Source organism: Ambystoma mexicanum, chromosome 6p (assembly GCF_040938575.1).
Source record: "Ambystoma mexicanum isolate Mex_15411 chromosome 6p, UKY_AmexF1_1, whole genome shotgun sequence".
Classification (NCBI taxonomy): Eukaryota; Metazoa; Chordata; class Amphibia; order Caudata; family Ambystomatidae; genus Ambystoma; species Ambystoma mexicanum.
The window spans coordinates 1,309,178,697-1,309,193,192 of record NC_090935.1 but is presented as its reverse complement, the minus strand read 5'-3'; the positions used below and the strand labels follow the sequence as shown (position 1 = coordinate 1,309,193,192).

At 43.4% G+C, this 14,496-nt stretch overlaps 1 protein-coding gene across 2 annotated transcripts in view; it reads right to left on the bottom strand.

Annotated features, from left to right (window-relative positions):
• Positions 1-3,694: 3,694 nt before the first annotated feature.
• HAUS6 (HAUS augmin like complex subunit 6) overlaps positions 3,695-14,496 on the bottom strand; it is a 1,011,950-nt gene continuing 1,001,148 nt past the window's right edge. For both annotated transcript variants that reach the window (XM_069625969.1, XM_069625970.1), the window contains 2 exons: positions 6,292-7,257; positions 3,695-3,861 (listed from right to left, as the gene is read on the bottom strand). In XM_069625969.1, the coding sequence (XP_069482070.1) occupies positions 3,836-3,861; positions 6,292-7,257 (992 nt within the window). In that variant the 3' untranslated portion in view covers positions 3,695-3,835. The remainder of the gene's footprint in view (positions 3,862-6,291; positions 7,258-14,496) is intronic.

Below are 14,496 nucleotides of genomic sequence, written 5' to 3'. Positions count from 1 at the left end.
GAAAGTATTACTGGCGCGCCCCGTTGATGTCCCTTTGAGTTTCGAAAACAACTGCAATACTCTGCAGCTTCCACTAGAAGTCAGCCTATGGACAGCATCTGATCTAAACAGATTCCACAAGCCTCAGATAGAATGAAATATATATATATATATAGTTCGTGAACCATGAGTTTCGTACAAACATGCGCATTCTATTTAAGAACTGCCGCTTGTTGGTATGATTCAGACACTTTAGAAACTAAGATAGATTGTCTGACAATCGCCAACAATAAATTGCCAAAGCCTTTTTTGCATTTATCTAGCGTACTGCTAGTCGCCCTCCGTAAATGATAAAGAGATAAGAAGCTTGCCAAGTTTACCTAACAAAAGGTCTCTCACGTTCCTCTGCACCCAGTCTGAAGATAAATCAGCTGATCTTTCATGTGTCAACTAATACATATGGGATACACCCAGAATCAGCGAGGCATTTTTCAATCCGGATTCCACCCCGGGATGGAGACTGAATCCTTGATGGTGGCACTCATGGACAATATTGCCCTGCTTCAGGACCGTGGAGATGTTGGAGCTTTGATTCTCCTTGACCTCTCTGCGGCCTTTGATACAGTTGACCACCAGAATCTGCTTTCCTTCCTTTATGAGGCAGGAATATTGGGCATTCTGCTTAAATGGTTCTCCTCTTTTCTATTGGACAGGGCCCAATCAGTTTCCCTCCCAACATTTACATCTCCTCCCATTGGGTTGAACTGTGGAGTCCCCCAGGGCTCTGCCCTGTCCCAGCTGCTTTTTAATCTCTACATGCAGGCACTGGCTAAACCCATCGCCAGCCATGGAGTACATTTTTTTCCTACGCGGACTATACCCAGATCATGTTTCGCCTTAACACATCCTCTTCCGATCCCCTAGTAAACTGAAAAATTGCAGTTGGAGACTGGATAGCTAATAATTGGTTGAAGCTTAATGGCAATAAAACCAAGGTTCTCCTGGTTGGTTTGAATGTGGAGAGTCAGTCATGGACCTCCGACTATTGGCCATCTTCCCTTGGCCCTTGCCCCGATCCCTCCCCTGTGGTTAAGAGCTTTGGGAACAAACTTATGTCCACTCGCTCCCTGGAAGCTCAGGTTTCGGCAGTCTGTCACAGTCTTTATTAAACTTAAGGTCCTAAAAAAGTTCAACCCCTTCTGCCACCCGCTCTTAGGTCAAACATTGTCACAGTCTCAATCATGAGTTCTCTCGATTATTGTAATGCAATTTACCTTGGGCAGCCGAAGAGGCTACTGCAACACCTCTAAACCCTTCAGAACGCTGCTGCGCGTCTTACCCTTCGAGCTCCCAGACTTGCCCACTCGCGTGAACTTTTACACCAACTACATTGGCTCCCCATCAGTAGCAGAATTAAGTTCAAGGTTCTCTGTATGGCCCATCGGGCCATTCACAATGTAGGGGCCAAATTCTTGCGTTCACAGATTCTGCCTTACATTCCTAATAGACCACTGTGCTCATCTAATACATTTTTGTTGCATGTCTCCAGATTTCTTCGCGCCAGAGCTGGAGGAAGATCTTACTCGGTTCTTGCCCCTACACTTTGGAACACTCTACCTTTAGATCTTCGCACGATGCACAAGTTCCTCCCATTCTGCAAGGCTTTAAAAACCCTTCCGTTTTAGTTCTACCGACCAGCACCCTCTAACGCTTAGTTCCTCGATACGTCACAGTCTTTGTATGCTCTATAAATACCATAAAAATAGAGGTAACAATGGAGCCTTTCTCTTGCTGCAGAACTAGTGTTTACAACATTCTACATCATAGATTTAGTATTGTTCTAGAGTGAAGAACTGTGAATAATTTGAAGAGTGACCTTCAGAGTATGTTGAAGAGTCCAAGTCCATAGAGGCACTGTGCAGTAGCTGACAGGGGAGAGCCCTAAACACATGAATATTGAATACATACAAGTATTTTTTTTAATTCCTTACCACTCCCCTACCCCTGTATCTTCTGTCCACAGCCTAGATTTATCAAAAGAGGCCAAACACAAACTGAACTAAGTGCATACCGGCAATGAAAGGTATGCACTTTTATATGAGAATTAATTCAACTATAAACCAATCTTTAGTGGATTATGTAATATTCTTAAAATATTATTTAAAGACAGGACTTCCCTAAAACAAACAGTACCATTGTGTTTGTTTTAGGCAGCTTACCAACACCAAAAACTAGAATGCTGTTTCTTACTAGCCATTCCTTGTCCTGATGATGGCGGCTGCAGGATTTGGCACAGATGTCACGCCAATGAGCACCACGTGAAACACATGTCGACAGTCATCATTTGTAATTGTGGTGACAAATCCATGCCAGTTGTAGCGTGTATAAATATAGTTTCAAAATGAAATGAATGTTTATGGATGATTGGTATGCATGTACTTATTGATAAAAACATTGTAATTGTTTTTTTTTACAGAAAAAAATATATTTTTTATATGGTGTTGAAAAAGGGTCAAATATGCAAGACAGATTTGCATCTAATAAATGAATAAGTTGTTATAATCAGATTCTCGAGTATAGTGTGCTCTAGAAGTCTAACACTAATGTAGGTGTGTATGTTTGTCCTGCATTGTACGGGTTCCGACCACCTTTTTGTTCATAACCAGGAATACAAGAGACTAACTCAAGGCTAGAACAACAAGGGCAGAACTGCAGACAAAGAACAAGGGAACTCAGGACTGGAAACTAAAGCCAGGTAAAGCAGACTGTGGGCATAGAACAAGGGTATGCAGGCAGGGAACAAGATAATAGGTGGTAGAGAGCAAGGGGCTGAAGACCAGGAACAGAAGGAAGCACAGAGGAGCAGGGGAGAGTAGGCACAGTAGCAGGGCTGCAGGGCAGGGATCACGGGGCACTGGAACAGTAGCAGGTTCTGGCAGTAACAGGGAAAAACAGAATTCCAAGGATTAAGGCACAAAGGGCTGAGAGCAAACTCAATGCAAGAGTCCAGTGCTCCTGCAGGCAGCTGCTAAAATACTGACTGCACCTGTGCTGAAGCACGCTCATTAGCAAAACCTGGAGCAGCACACCTGAACCTAATCTGCCTCCTCCTCTCTGGTCCTGGGAAAGTGAAAGCAGCACTATCTCTAGGGGTTCTGGGGATTGTGGTTCCAAGAATAATGCGTAGGAATAACCAGGGAATGAGAACTGCCACAAGGTGCATTATGGGAATGGAAGTACATGTTTTTGGATATACAGATTTGTGAAATGTAATGTTAAATCATGATTTAGGGTCTTTGTGAAGACAGTAGAAAACACCCCACAAGTCTGCAGACGGCAGCACCCAGAGGCAAAGATGCAGAAACATAACACTACACCTGGCCCATTCCTTCTGCTCACATGCACCCAAATTCGCGAGTCCTGTAATTTTTCCATGTGCCATTCGTCCTCTGGACATACACCTATGAGATGCCATCTTGAACCAGAAGGTATCATACTATACAACACGCTCAATGCCTCAGAATGCGGCATGAATCCGGCCTAGAATAATGTAAAACTTTCATTTTAATTGTGATTTTCAATTTGTAATCTCTCACCACTCCTTCTTCCAAACACTCATTTTGATACATTCCACAGCTAAATTATACAGTTTACAACCTGAGAAGAGCATTGCTGTTAGAAGCATTTATATACAAGTTAAAATAAACAATGCAAATTGCCTAATATAAAAAGCTTTTAATTACATGTGAACATTAATTACAAAACACTATTAATTAGTTAAAATGAGGACATCCGATTTCTAATGACTTTTGAACTGCTTCATCTGTACAAGTCTAGACCAGGAGTGAACAGGTTTTCAAAAAGTGCCTTCTTGTTCGTCTTCTGAAAGAAAAAATGGTATGAGCAAATATATGAGCTATTGCAAATGTTGTTTCTCAAGAGTATGCAGTGTTAATCTAGAAACATTACTGCTCCTGTGCCAAAACTTAAATATTTGCATACTACCATTAATCAAATATGCATTCACACTGGTCCTTCAATTTAAATATTTGGCAATGGGCAATATTGAATAAGAGACTGAAACGCTAAAAAGCATACAATATTGTCTATTTATTCCTGTGAATTATGACTGATATGGATAAGTAATGAAGTATGTTGTTAGTATAGGTTCTCAAGCTTCACTTATTTACTTTGCTGAATAAAACAAGCGTTTGGGCTGAACTGAAGAGTGAACAGTGGGAGCTCAAGGAAGATCACTGGAAATCAAAGTTTTGTTCCAAGGGAAAGCACAATTTCCGTTACTCCTGCCACTGGAAAGAAAATCAATGTTTTCAAAAGCTAAAAAATGCAAAGGTTGTCCAGAGCAAGTGTAACAGCATTCCCAGTAAAATATAAATTCTATGCTACTGTTAAGAAAATCTAACCCCAATCCAATTCAATGGGAAAATTTGATTCTCACTATTTTTGTAACAGTCTCCCCCTAAGCTGTGGCAAAAAGAGACCGATACTCTTTCCACAACCTTAAATGGACCATGAGACAAGATAAAAAACTACAGTTGCAACCTGACAAAGAGGTTTGAGATATTCCTGGGAGACTGCATTATAATGGAATGGTTTTTATTTCTGTCAGCAAAGTACCAGTTGATCCGAACTACATCACAGCCTAGGTGTGTGAAAACCCTACACGAGACGTCAGTGATGCAAACAGACAGGATCACCATGAACACATCCTTTCGATCCAACATACGAAAATTATTTTTAAACAGCACTGAACATGGCCGGGGTCCACAAAACCTATGCTCCCAGAATCCTGTTTTCTTAACTGGAGTTCCCAATTGCATACTTACATGAATTGGATTTAGTTTCTATTGAAGCATTTGTGCATTGAAAAAAAGGTTACCTTCTTGACAAAATTCTCAACCCTCTTAATGATTCACTTTTCGTAGATTTTAAAAAAGGCAGCGGATAACAAATCTATACAGTCTCTAAAGCGCTTTGCTAATGAATAAATCACTCTCCTGAATGAAACTGTCAGACATGGGAGATTTACTTAATCCTCTGAAAACTAAGAGGAAGCTTTATGAACGAGCCTGGAGACTCAAAGTAGAACATCTCTGTGTTTATTCATTGTATCTCGTGTATTCCAACATGTTTAGAAAAAGGCAATATTCCTAAGTATATATCTTTATTTCTGTGCTGTAAAATGAGATCCGGCTGCATGAAATTTAAATCTAGATTAGAGGTCTTGGGCCACAGATTGGGCTTAGGCAAACCAGAAAGACCATGTCTTTGCAAGTGCCATAATACTATTGAAACACTTAAAACACTTGGATCATATATTTTACAAGCATGGTGAGCTTGAGAAATATTTACTTTTATATACATTGTAATTTTAATTATTTAGAAGCTGGGGAAGTTCTATTGCAGACATGCTCGTAGATATTGTGCTTGTGATAAATGTAATGCATTTTCTTTTTATTTAAGACATTGAATGAATTATTGGGTGACGAAAGGACCTTAGAAGAGGTTTTATCACATTTAAATTGTAGCTTCATTATCCTATTTTTCTTCTAACAATTGTATTTTATATGTGTTTTGATTGCAAGCGGTTTAAAGTGATATTTTTTTATTGCACACCATGAAGGGTTTAAATAAGAACCAAAGCACAATTAAATAGATAATAAACCATGCTACAGAATAAAGGATCTACGATTTGAAAGAATAATTCACAGGACTAGAGCGAGTGGATAATGCAGCACACTGCTTTACATCCTGCTGACAGGAGTTAAAGTCTGAGGCCCCACATAGAGGACTGACTGGAAGTGTTGTGCCCAGACTCCTGCTTGAAATAAAGGTGAAGCCTTTTTACCAGTCATCAGTGGATTTTGGGGAACAAGGAATTAGTACATAACATTGAAAATCTAACGAGCACGATATGAAAACTTTAAATTATTGCATTTTATATATGTTACGTTATTCTTCAAATGTCCCTTAAACGTGTCATTCATTCTCCTTTGTACATATTCCAAAGTATACAGCGTTAATACAACATAGGAAATACTCTCCTCTCCCAAGCATATATATCACCTTACCCTACATACAAATCGCCCTCTCACCCAAATGTGGCTGCCACATGCCTAGCCATTTGCACAAACTCTAAAGGAAGCATGACTAAGCTCGAATTTTTAGCCCATTACATTCTTCCACATCAGCTGCTAACTAGACTAAAAAGCACCGTAGTCTATCAGATATTGGGCTGTTCCCTATGGAAAGTGTCCCCTGAAAATCTGCACAAGCTTCAGAAATACTAACCTTGGATCTCCAACATATGCAGATCTTCATGTTCAATTGAAATAAATGGTTCCTCAAATTTTAGAAAGGTAGACAGTCGAGGAAGAATTCGTTTTCTTTCCTCCAATGACCTGCATGGTGAAGTTTCTAAGTAATCCAAGTCCAATGTGAGCCTACTCTCTGTGGGACTAAATATGTCCCTGGTTTCCATACACTGAAGTGAAAGGCACGAGGCAGATTTCTGCCTAACAAATTGTTTGGAAGGAGTCTTGTACAAGTCTTCCACTTCATGGGTAGTTTTTTTCATGGTTCTTTTCAGTTCTTCTAATCTGCTACGGAGTGCTTGTATCCCAATTTTACTTTTCGGCACTATTTCACTTTGATGTTCTCTGCTGTCCAGAAAGCTACAGTCCAATGTATGCTGCCCTATTGTATTCTCTTTAGTCTCCAAGTGTGTTGAGCAGTTAAGACTGGTCTTTTCATTCTTTTCCCGAGTGTTCTTTTGAAGAAGTCCAAACTCGATAACTTCCTGGCTCTCAGAACCATCCCCAATTCCCATCCACTGAGATGAATCCCATGACAAAGTTGTCCGTTCAGAGGCATTTCCTTGACTGAATGAAGATGGTTTCAAATCATTGTCTGTTACCTTAAAATTTGCAGTAAGACTATGCATTGATCGAGTAGTCACAAAATCTTCAGACAGTCTTGAGGTCCCTTTTAATGGCCCATTTCCACCAGCTGGCCAAGTTTCCAATGAATCACAAGGAATAAAATTACAAGCCAAAGATTCCTTTTCTTCTAAAGGTTCATTGGTGTCTGTCAAGTTAAAGTTTGCCTCTTGCTCTAAGTCAAATCGGCTGGTGTGTAAAGAGAGAAATTCATCAGACAATTCTTTTGGGGATGCTGCCAAGTGAAGATTTCTTTCATCCGAATCTGAAGGGTCCACCATCTCAATGGCTTTTCTCCATGAGGTTCTGATATCTGTAACTAAGGATACCATTTGAAAAAAATTAATCACCCAAACAAATACATCTCAGGTTACCAAAATGTAATTAGGTTCTACAGTTAATGGCATTTCCATTGTTTGTCACTCTTTAACTTGAGTGAATAACGCATTCACTGCTGCACAAATAGTAGCAAATGCATTTAGAACATATGTCACATTCTTAACACTCGGAAGGTAGTGCAAAAAACGTGACCAACATTCCAAGCAGTGGAGAAAATATATTGCAAATTATGACCTAAAATAAGTGGTACCAAAAAGCATAGGATGTGTTCTTCAGATTCTAGACAGGCAGGCAAGACTTTCTTCAGTGTAGTTTTACATTTAATTTTGGAACTAAAGGCCAGAACAGAAGTAACTGCAAAATCTTGGCAACATGATTAATAAGGCTTCTATTAATTTCTTTGTTCAGCTATCATGTGCACAGATATAAATGAGCCACTTACCTTAAAGTAAACATCAGCAACATGTGTATCTTATTTGTAACTCATGATGTGGAGTCAGACTGGGGGGGGGGGTGCTTCTGCAGATGAAGTACAAGTTGTTCAGTGCTGTGACTGTTCTACTGATAGTCGAATATAACCTTTCTTCCAGACTCTCTAGGTATCTGTTCTTATAATCCCGATAGCAGGACTTGGACTCAAGCAAGACTGGTTCCACACAGTAGGAACATTTTTGCAGGAGTCCTATTCCAGACAGGCGGCTTTTCCTAAATAGAAGCCTATCGTGAACCACGTATGACCCGATTTGCGCATGATTGCGCATAACCGTAAGGAAAGTTAGCTGTGGCCCGATAAGGAAAGGAGTGGGATGAGGTGTGCGGAGATGGGGGGAGAGAATAGGGCTGAGAGGAAGGTAGAGATCGGTGGAGGCTGGCAGAGATACAGAGGTGGGGCAGAGGAGCGGGAGTGAGACCGGGGATACCAGGGGGTTTCCCCACATGAGATGACAGGTCAGGCAGGGCGCATCCCGGGGTGTCCTCTGCATGAGCAGGTGCAGAGAGCAGCAGTCCACCAAAAATGCTTGCTTGCAGCTAGACCCAGGAGACTGACTGCGGCAAAAGCGGCCTGCAGGGAAATCACGTAGATCTGTTCCACATACGTGGATTTTCTGCTGCACCTTATACATGCCAGCTTTCATTACACTTGCCACAATGTCTAAAGCAAACAGGAAACTGGGGAAGATAGTGGCCAGGTTGGTAGGAAGATGGTGTAACCCCTTTCCTGCGCCCCCATCTTTCATAGAAAGCTGAAGCTACTCTATAGATCAGGAGAGAAGCATCAATTAACGAGATCTCTTAAGTGCTGAAAAGTTACCAGAGAATATGTGCTGTGTGGCCAGAAAACTACAAACTGTGGCTCCACCTGCAAGTGATTAGTGAGGCAGCAGGCATTTTGATATTTTCAAAATGTATACCATTACTGGGCTTGTAGACTGCCGGTGTCCTTGCCATTACCCCTTGGTTCCACGGCACCTCCATTTCCCTCAACCTCCCTCCTCCCACCCCGCTGCGTGAGCTTGATTGGTGTAGCGGTAACTCCAAACCCACCTACCCTGGGCAGCTCTCTGCCAGGCAGCCCCTGCGGCAAAGGGCCCAGAGGTAAAGGGCGGCTCCTACAATGGCAGCTCCAAATGGTGTCAGCAGGGGAAGCCAGTGACCAGCCGTCAACCAGCACCCGCCACCAAAGTAAGTGTGGCATGGGTGGGGAGTAGAGAAATTGAATTAATGAATGAATGATATTTTATTTGTAACACGCTCATACACCGGTGTTTCAGAGCGCGACAAGGCGAGGGAGGGGAACAGGGGAGAACAACGATCTTACTAGGCCCAGTGACACTGAGAATGTGCAAGTGCACGGGAAAGGGAAAAGTGCATGGAAGGGGCGGGGGTGGAAAGTGCAGAGCAGAGGATAACCGATAGATAAATAATAATAAATAAAACTAACTAGGTAATAGAGGCAATAAACAGTGGTAGGGCAGCCAGCAGGTGGCAAGTGCTGGGTTAACGGCAGCAGACTGGGTAAGTCTGAATAAGTGCAGAAAAAGAAAAAATGGGGTGGGGGACTGTATGGGTACAGATACAGTCACCAGTGCAATGGGTGGCCAGGACGCAGTGCAGGAGGGTGGCAGGGTGAGAAGGTACCTGGGCCCAGGGGACAGCCAGGTGCACAGTGCCAAGAGAGACGAGAGTTAGCAGGGGAGAGGGGGAGCAAAGGCAGAAGCAAAGAGGAAGGTCTTGAGGTGCTTCCGGAACCGGAGATGGTTCACCTCAAGTTTTAGAGGGTCAGGGAGGCTGTTCCAGAGGGAGGCCCCAGCCAAGGACAAAGATCTCTCTCTGAAAAACGACCGACCCTGAAGTTGAAGGTAGAGGAGCAAAGAGCTCGAGATGGGAGGTATTTGCGGAGGGATAGCTGAAGGTATTTTGGACCCAGGCCCCAGAAAGCCTTGTGGACAATGCAGAGGGTTTTGAATTTAATCCTTGCATCCACTGGGAGCCAATGGAGAGATTCAGAGCTGGAGAGATACGATCCCAGGGATTGAGGCCAAGGGCCAGTCTCGCAGTCCTGTTCTGGATTAGTTGCAGAGGGCGGAGTGTAGAGGCAGGTAGATTTAGAAAGAGGCTCTTATAATAGTCCAACCTAGAGAGAACCAGAGCTTGGGACAGTGAGCTTCGGGGGGAAGGAGCGGAAAGGCAGACTACCTCTGAGGAGGTGGAGTAGGAAGTTTGACTTTTTAGAGACCTCAGATGTGGGTGGAGAAGGAAAGTGTGGAGTCAGATGACACCAAGGTTCTTAGCCTTGTAGGTGGGGGTAGGGGAAAGTGCCAAGGGAGGCCGGCCAGAGAGTGAGGGGAAAGGATGGTGAGCCGATGAGGAGAATCTCCGTCTTGCTGGCATTCAGACAAAGATCATTGGCGGCACACCAATCTTGAATGGCAGTTAGGCAGTCAGAGATGGGAGAGGAGGTGGCTGAGGGCAGCCTGAAAATGAGTTGTGTCATCAGCGTAACACTGGAAGTTAGAGCAGAAAAAAAATGGCAATGTGGTGGGCAAGAGTTGCCAGGTATTGGTTGAAAAGCCAGGGCGAGAGATTAGACACCTGGCGCACACCACAGGTAGAGAGGAAGACGGATGAAAGGAAGGACCCAAAATTGGACCTGGGAGGGTCGATCAGAGAGTAAAGAGGTCAGCCAGGCCAGAGCCCGATCGGTGATGCCCAGGTTATCATGGAGACGGTTGAGCAGGATGGTATGGTTGACAGTGTTGAAGGCAGAAGAGAGATCGAGTAGGATGAGGACTGAGGGAATGTTAGAGTCGAGGTTTGAGAGCAGGTTTTCACGGATGTTTAGGAGAGCAGTTTCCGTGCTCCTGGCCGCTGTGAAGCCAGACTGGTGGTCATGGAGGCAGCCAACAGAATCGGAATGCAGGTTAAGCTGAGAGATGGCCAGGTTTTCCAGGAGTTTACCCAGGAAGGGGGTAATGGAAATTGGGGGGTAATTAGCAGGACAGGAAGGATCAGCTGTGTGTTTGAGAAGAGGATGCACAAGCGAGTGCTTCAGAGGGGAGGGGAAGGAACCTGAGGCAAAGGAGTGGTTGCAGAAATCGGTAAAGGGCCGGAGCGAGGGTGTCAATTTGATCCTGGATTGTTTTAGAGGAACAGGGATGAACCTGTTTTGATGAGGCTTTCATAGATCGGACTTGTCTAGCGACCTCATCAGGGGAGAAAAGAGGAAAGGAAGAGAAGGAAGGTGAGGGGGTGGTTAAAGGGGGGTCAGCCAGCACAGACTGAGAAGGAATAGGAGGGTAAGTGGAGGAGAGGGTGGCCAGGATGTCCTGAGTTTTGGAGATAAAGTGTGAGGCAAGGGCATATCGGAGAGCCTGGGAGGCAAGAGGAGATGTAGAGACTGCAGCAGGGTTGGCAAGCTCCTTGCAGATTTTAAAAAGTTTGGCTGATGCCGCAGCGACACATGCTTGAATGGGAGCTCTCTTCTTGGTGCGGACACAGTCGTTAGTGCCTTTGGAGCAGGCGACAGGCCAGTTTGTCAGAAGATGAAGAAGCAGCCCTCCATTTCCTCTCAGCCGCCCTACAATTACACTTAAGTTTAGCTAGGTCGGAGTCATACCAGGAATTGCACTTGGCTTTGGACTTCAAGCGGATCCTCATGACAGGGGCAAGATCATCAAGAGTATCAGAAATAGAAGAGTAGAGAAGGGAAGGGACAGGGTTGTGTCCATGTGAGAGTCAGCCAGAGGCAGCTAAAGCCTCATCTGACACACGCTTCATAGGTCGGACCAGTGTTGGGGTGGGCTTGGCTTGGGAGGGAGGGACAAGAGGAGGGGGGAGAGTGAGAGAAGGCAGTGGTCACTCCAAGAGAAATAGCAGGACCCACATTTGGATAATAATTGTGAATGTTAATCCCCAAAGCCTAAGGTTGTACCATTGTGAACACTATCCTGTGGCGCATCTGGATAGGACAGTGATAGCGGTTCCCACACTCGAAACAGAGTATTGGTACACATGTGCCACACGTTGACGTAATAGTGAGCATTTGCCAGCGTCGCATCCACTGCAGGACCCTCATGTCTGGGTGTAACCTCCATCTACTATATGTGTTTAGTCTTGTCTTGCACTGTTGGGTGTAGGCCTTTCTCCCACTGTGCAGGACTCTCCAATCTAGCTGTGCTTAGTCTTGTACCCACATTGCATTGTCATTGTAGGCCTTTCCCCCACCATGGAGGACTCTCAAATCTAGCTCTGTTCAGTCTTGTGGTCAATCTGCACTGTTAGGTGTAGGCTCTAGCTGTGCTTAGCCTTGTTCTACTGCTAGGTGTAGGCCTCTCTCCCACTATACAGGACTCAAACCTAGGTGTAGCCTTCATCTCTGCCTAATATTTGCGGATACCTGCTACATTATGAAAGCCAAGCCCACTGGTATAGCCCCTCAATTCTAGACCTGGACCTATATTGCCCCATCCAAGCAAGCTTGCAGCCTACGGTACGTATATCTCACCCCACTAGCGTGGGCACAGGCCACAGGCACGGCCAAGCATCCATGCACGAAAGAATACGGTCAAGCACATCCGGCCAAGTGCACACATAGGCGTCCAGACAAACACCTGGCGTACCTCAACACATCTGCCACTAGCATATAGCTACCACTACCCAAAAATAATTTGTTATAGCTGGCCTCACAAAGACTCTCTCAACAATAGCAATCTATCTCCAACCACCAACAGCACTCACTCATGCGTCTGACCTCACTTGGGCTGCTTAAGGTCAAACCTTCCCAGCAACCCAATTCCTAGAACAGCAACATGCACACACTCATCCCCCTAAGATAAACCCCCTAAAATTTTCTAACCACACTAACCACAAGGAAAAAGTGCAAAATACAATATCTAAATCTCAGTGTCAACTAGATTTAATTTTATTGGGGAAGAAGCATCATATAGACCAGCGAAAACCTTTGAAAGTGTACAAACCTAGTTCTGTGACCTACTTGTTGCATACATCTGCAACTGGTGCTCAACCTTGAGCTGAATCCACACTCCTGTATATTTTATCGTATCACCCTTTTGCTTTATACCAGCTACCCTGAAAGCAAGATGGCCACAAACTACAATTTTCCACCTAGTCTGTCCAATCCTCTGCCTGCTACACCATCTACACTGCTTAGTCGCTTACTTTATTTCCGCTTACATAATGAATACACAAAACTAACTAGATATATACGCAAAGTAGTAGTAGTGATCAATAGTTCCATACAGTCTATACATCTACAGATCTGTTACAATACCATCCACTGTATTTAGCCTCCATAGATCACTTTACTCTATGATTATGATTGCCCTGTATAACAGCACAAACGTGAGCAGTGGCGAAACTGTTTTCAGAGCATTTTTATCCCATCTATTTGTGTCCATTCATTGAGCTAACCTTTTACAGACATTCATCCAGGGCACGCAAAGTCTAATGTCATATTCAAGTAGATTTTGTGAAGGGTGAGTACCATTTGCAGGGGACGTTTGAAACTTTTACTCAATATTTACTTTGTCTTCAGTAAAAGCAAAACGTTTCATTATGCATGGCTAGCACATGCATTTACATTTTTTGTCATCTGTTGCCATGGGTCAAGTGCATTTCTCTTAGGTTGAGTAGGTACACTACGTTACTAGATCTGCAGGTCTAGCAGAATTTTCAAGATTTTGCAAAGCCCGACTCTAATGTCTGACTTCAGCAGTCAGAAACAATGCAGTATTGTTGCTTGTTTTAGGTCTTGGGTACAAACAACTTCTGTTGACATTAAAAATATAAATTTACCATTGCTAATCAAATGGGTTTGTTTGCTCATCAAGAACAGTTTAATTAGCAAACTCTGCTAATCAATTTTTGAAAACAAATGTATGCCTTGATTTGTACAAGTATGATGAAACAAACTATATACATGGATTCAAAAATCGACAAGTTAGCATATCCCCATAATTTATTGAAGGTGGCCAATATGATTTACTGCAAGCATAAAATGTGTAGAGTTACTCACCCAAAAAGGCTGTATTAATAAAGCCTTTACTGTGCACCAGATAAGGTTTGGGAATGTTCCACTGTGTTACCTTAAACTTGGACACTAGAAATGTATTTGAGTTGTGTAAGTCAGGCTAAAAGTGTTGGTTAATCCCTACAAACTTATTCTTTCGCCAACATTTTCCTCTGCAAATGGGTTTCACATCACTTCTCTTCATTGATCATATACAGACCGAGTGCCAGAACACCCTTGATTGTTCTAAATCATGTTGGGTAGTGCCTCAAAATCAATGACACACAGTCATATGTCACACAATTCAGCTTTGGATAACACTTTAGGGACCCCCGAGCCACCCCTTCCACATGTATAATTGAGTACATATTGATTTGGCAAAACCTAACTCCTGTGGAACATTTTTTGTTTTTTTGTCTCTCTGTGGAACATTCTTAACAGAACACCTAAAATACTAGTTTATTATTCTACTTCGGCACACTAATAGGGCACTCTAGTGCCTCTGCTAAAGGCATTTTAGTTTCTCATTACAATCTCCTTCTCATTCTTGACCACCAGTGAGGTGCTCCGGAAATGCAGACCAGTAACTACCAAAAGGATCTTAACCCTAATGACATAAAACAAACAGCTGTTCTGACATGGGTGTTCCTCCAATATGTCTCCCTAAAGCACTATAGACCGAGGTGCTTA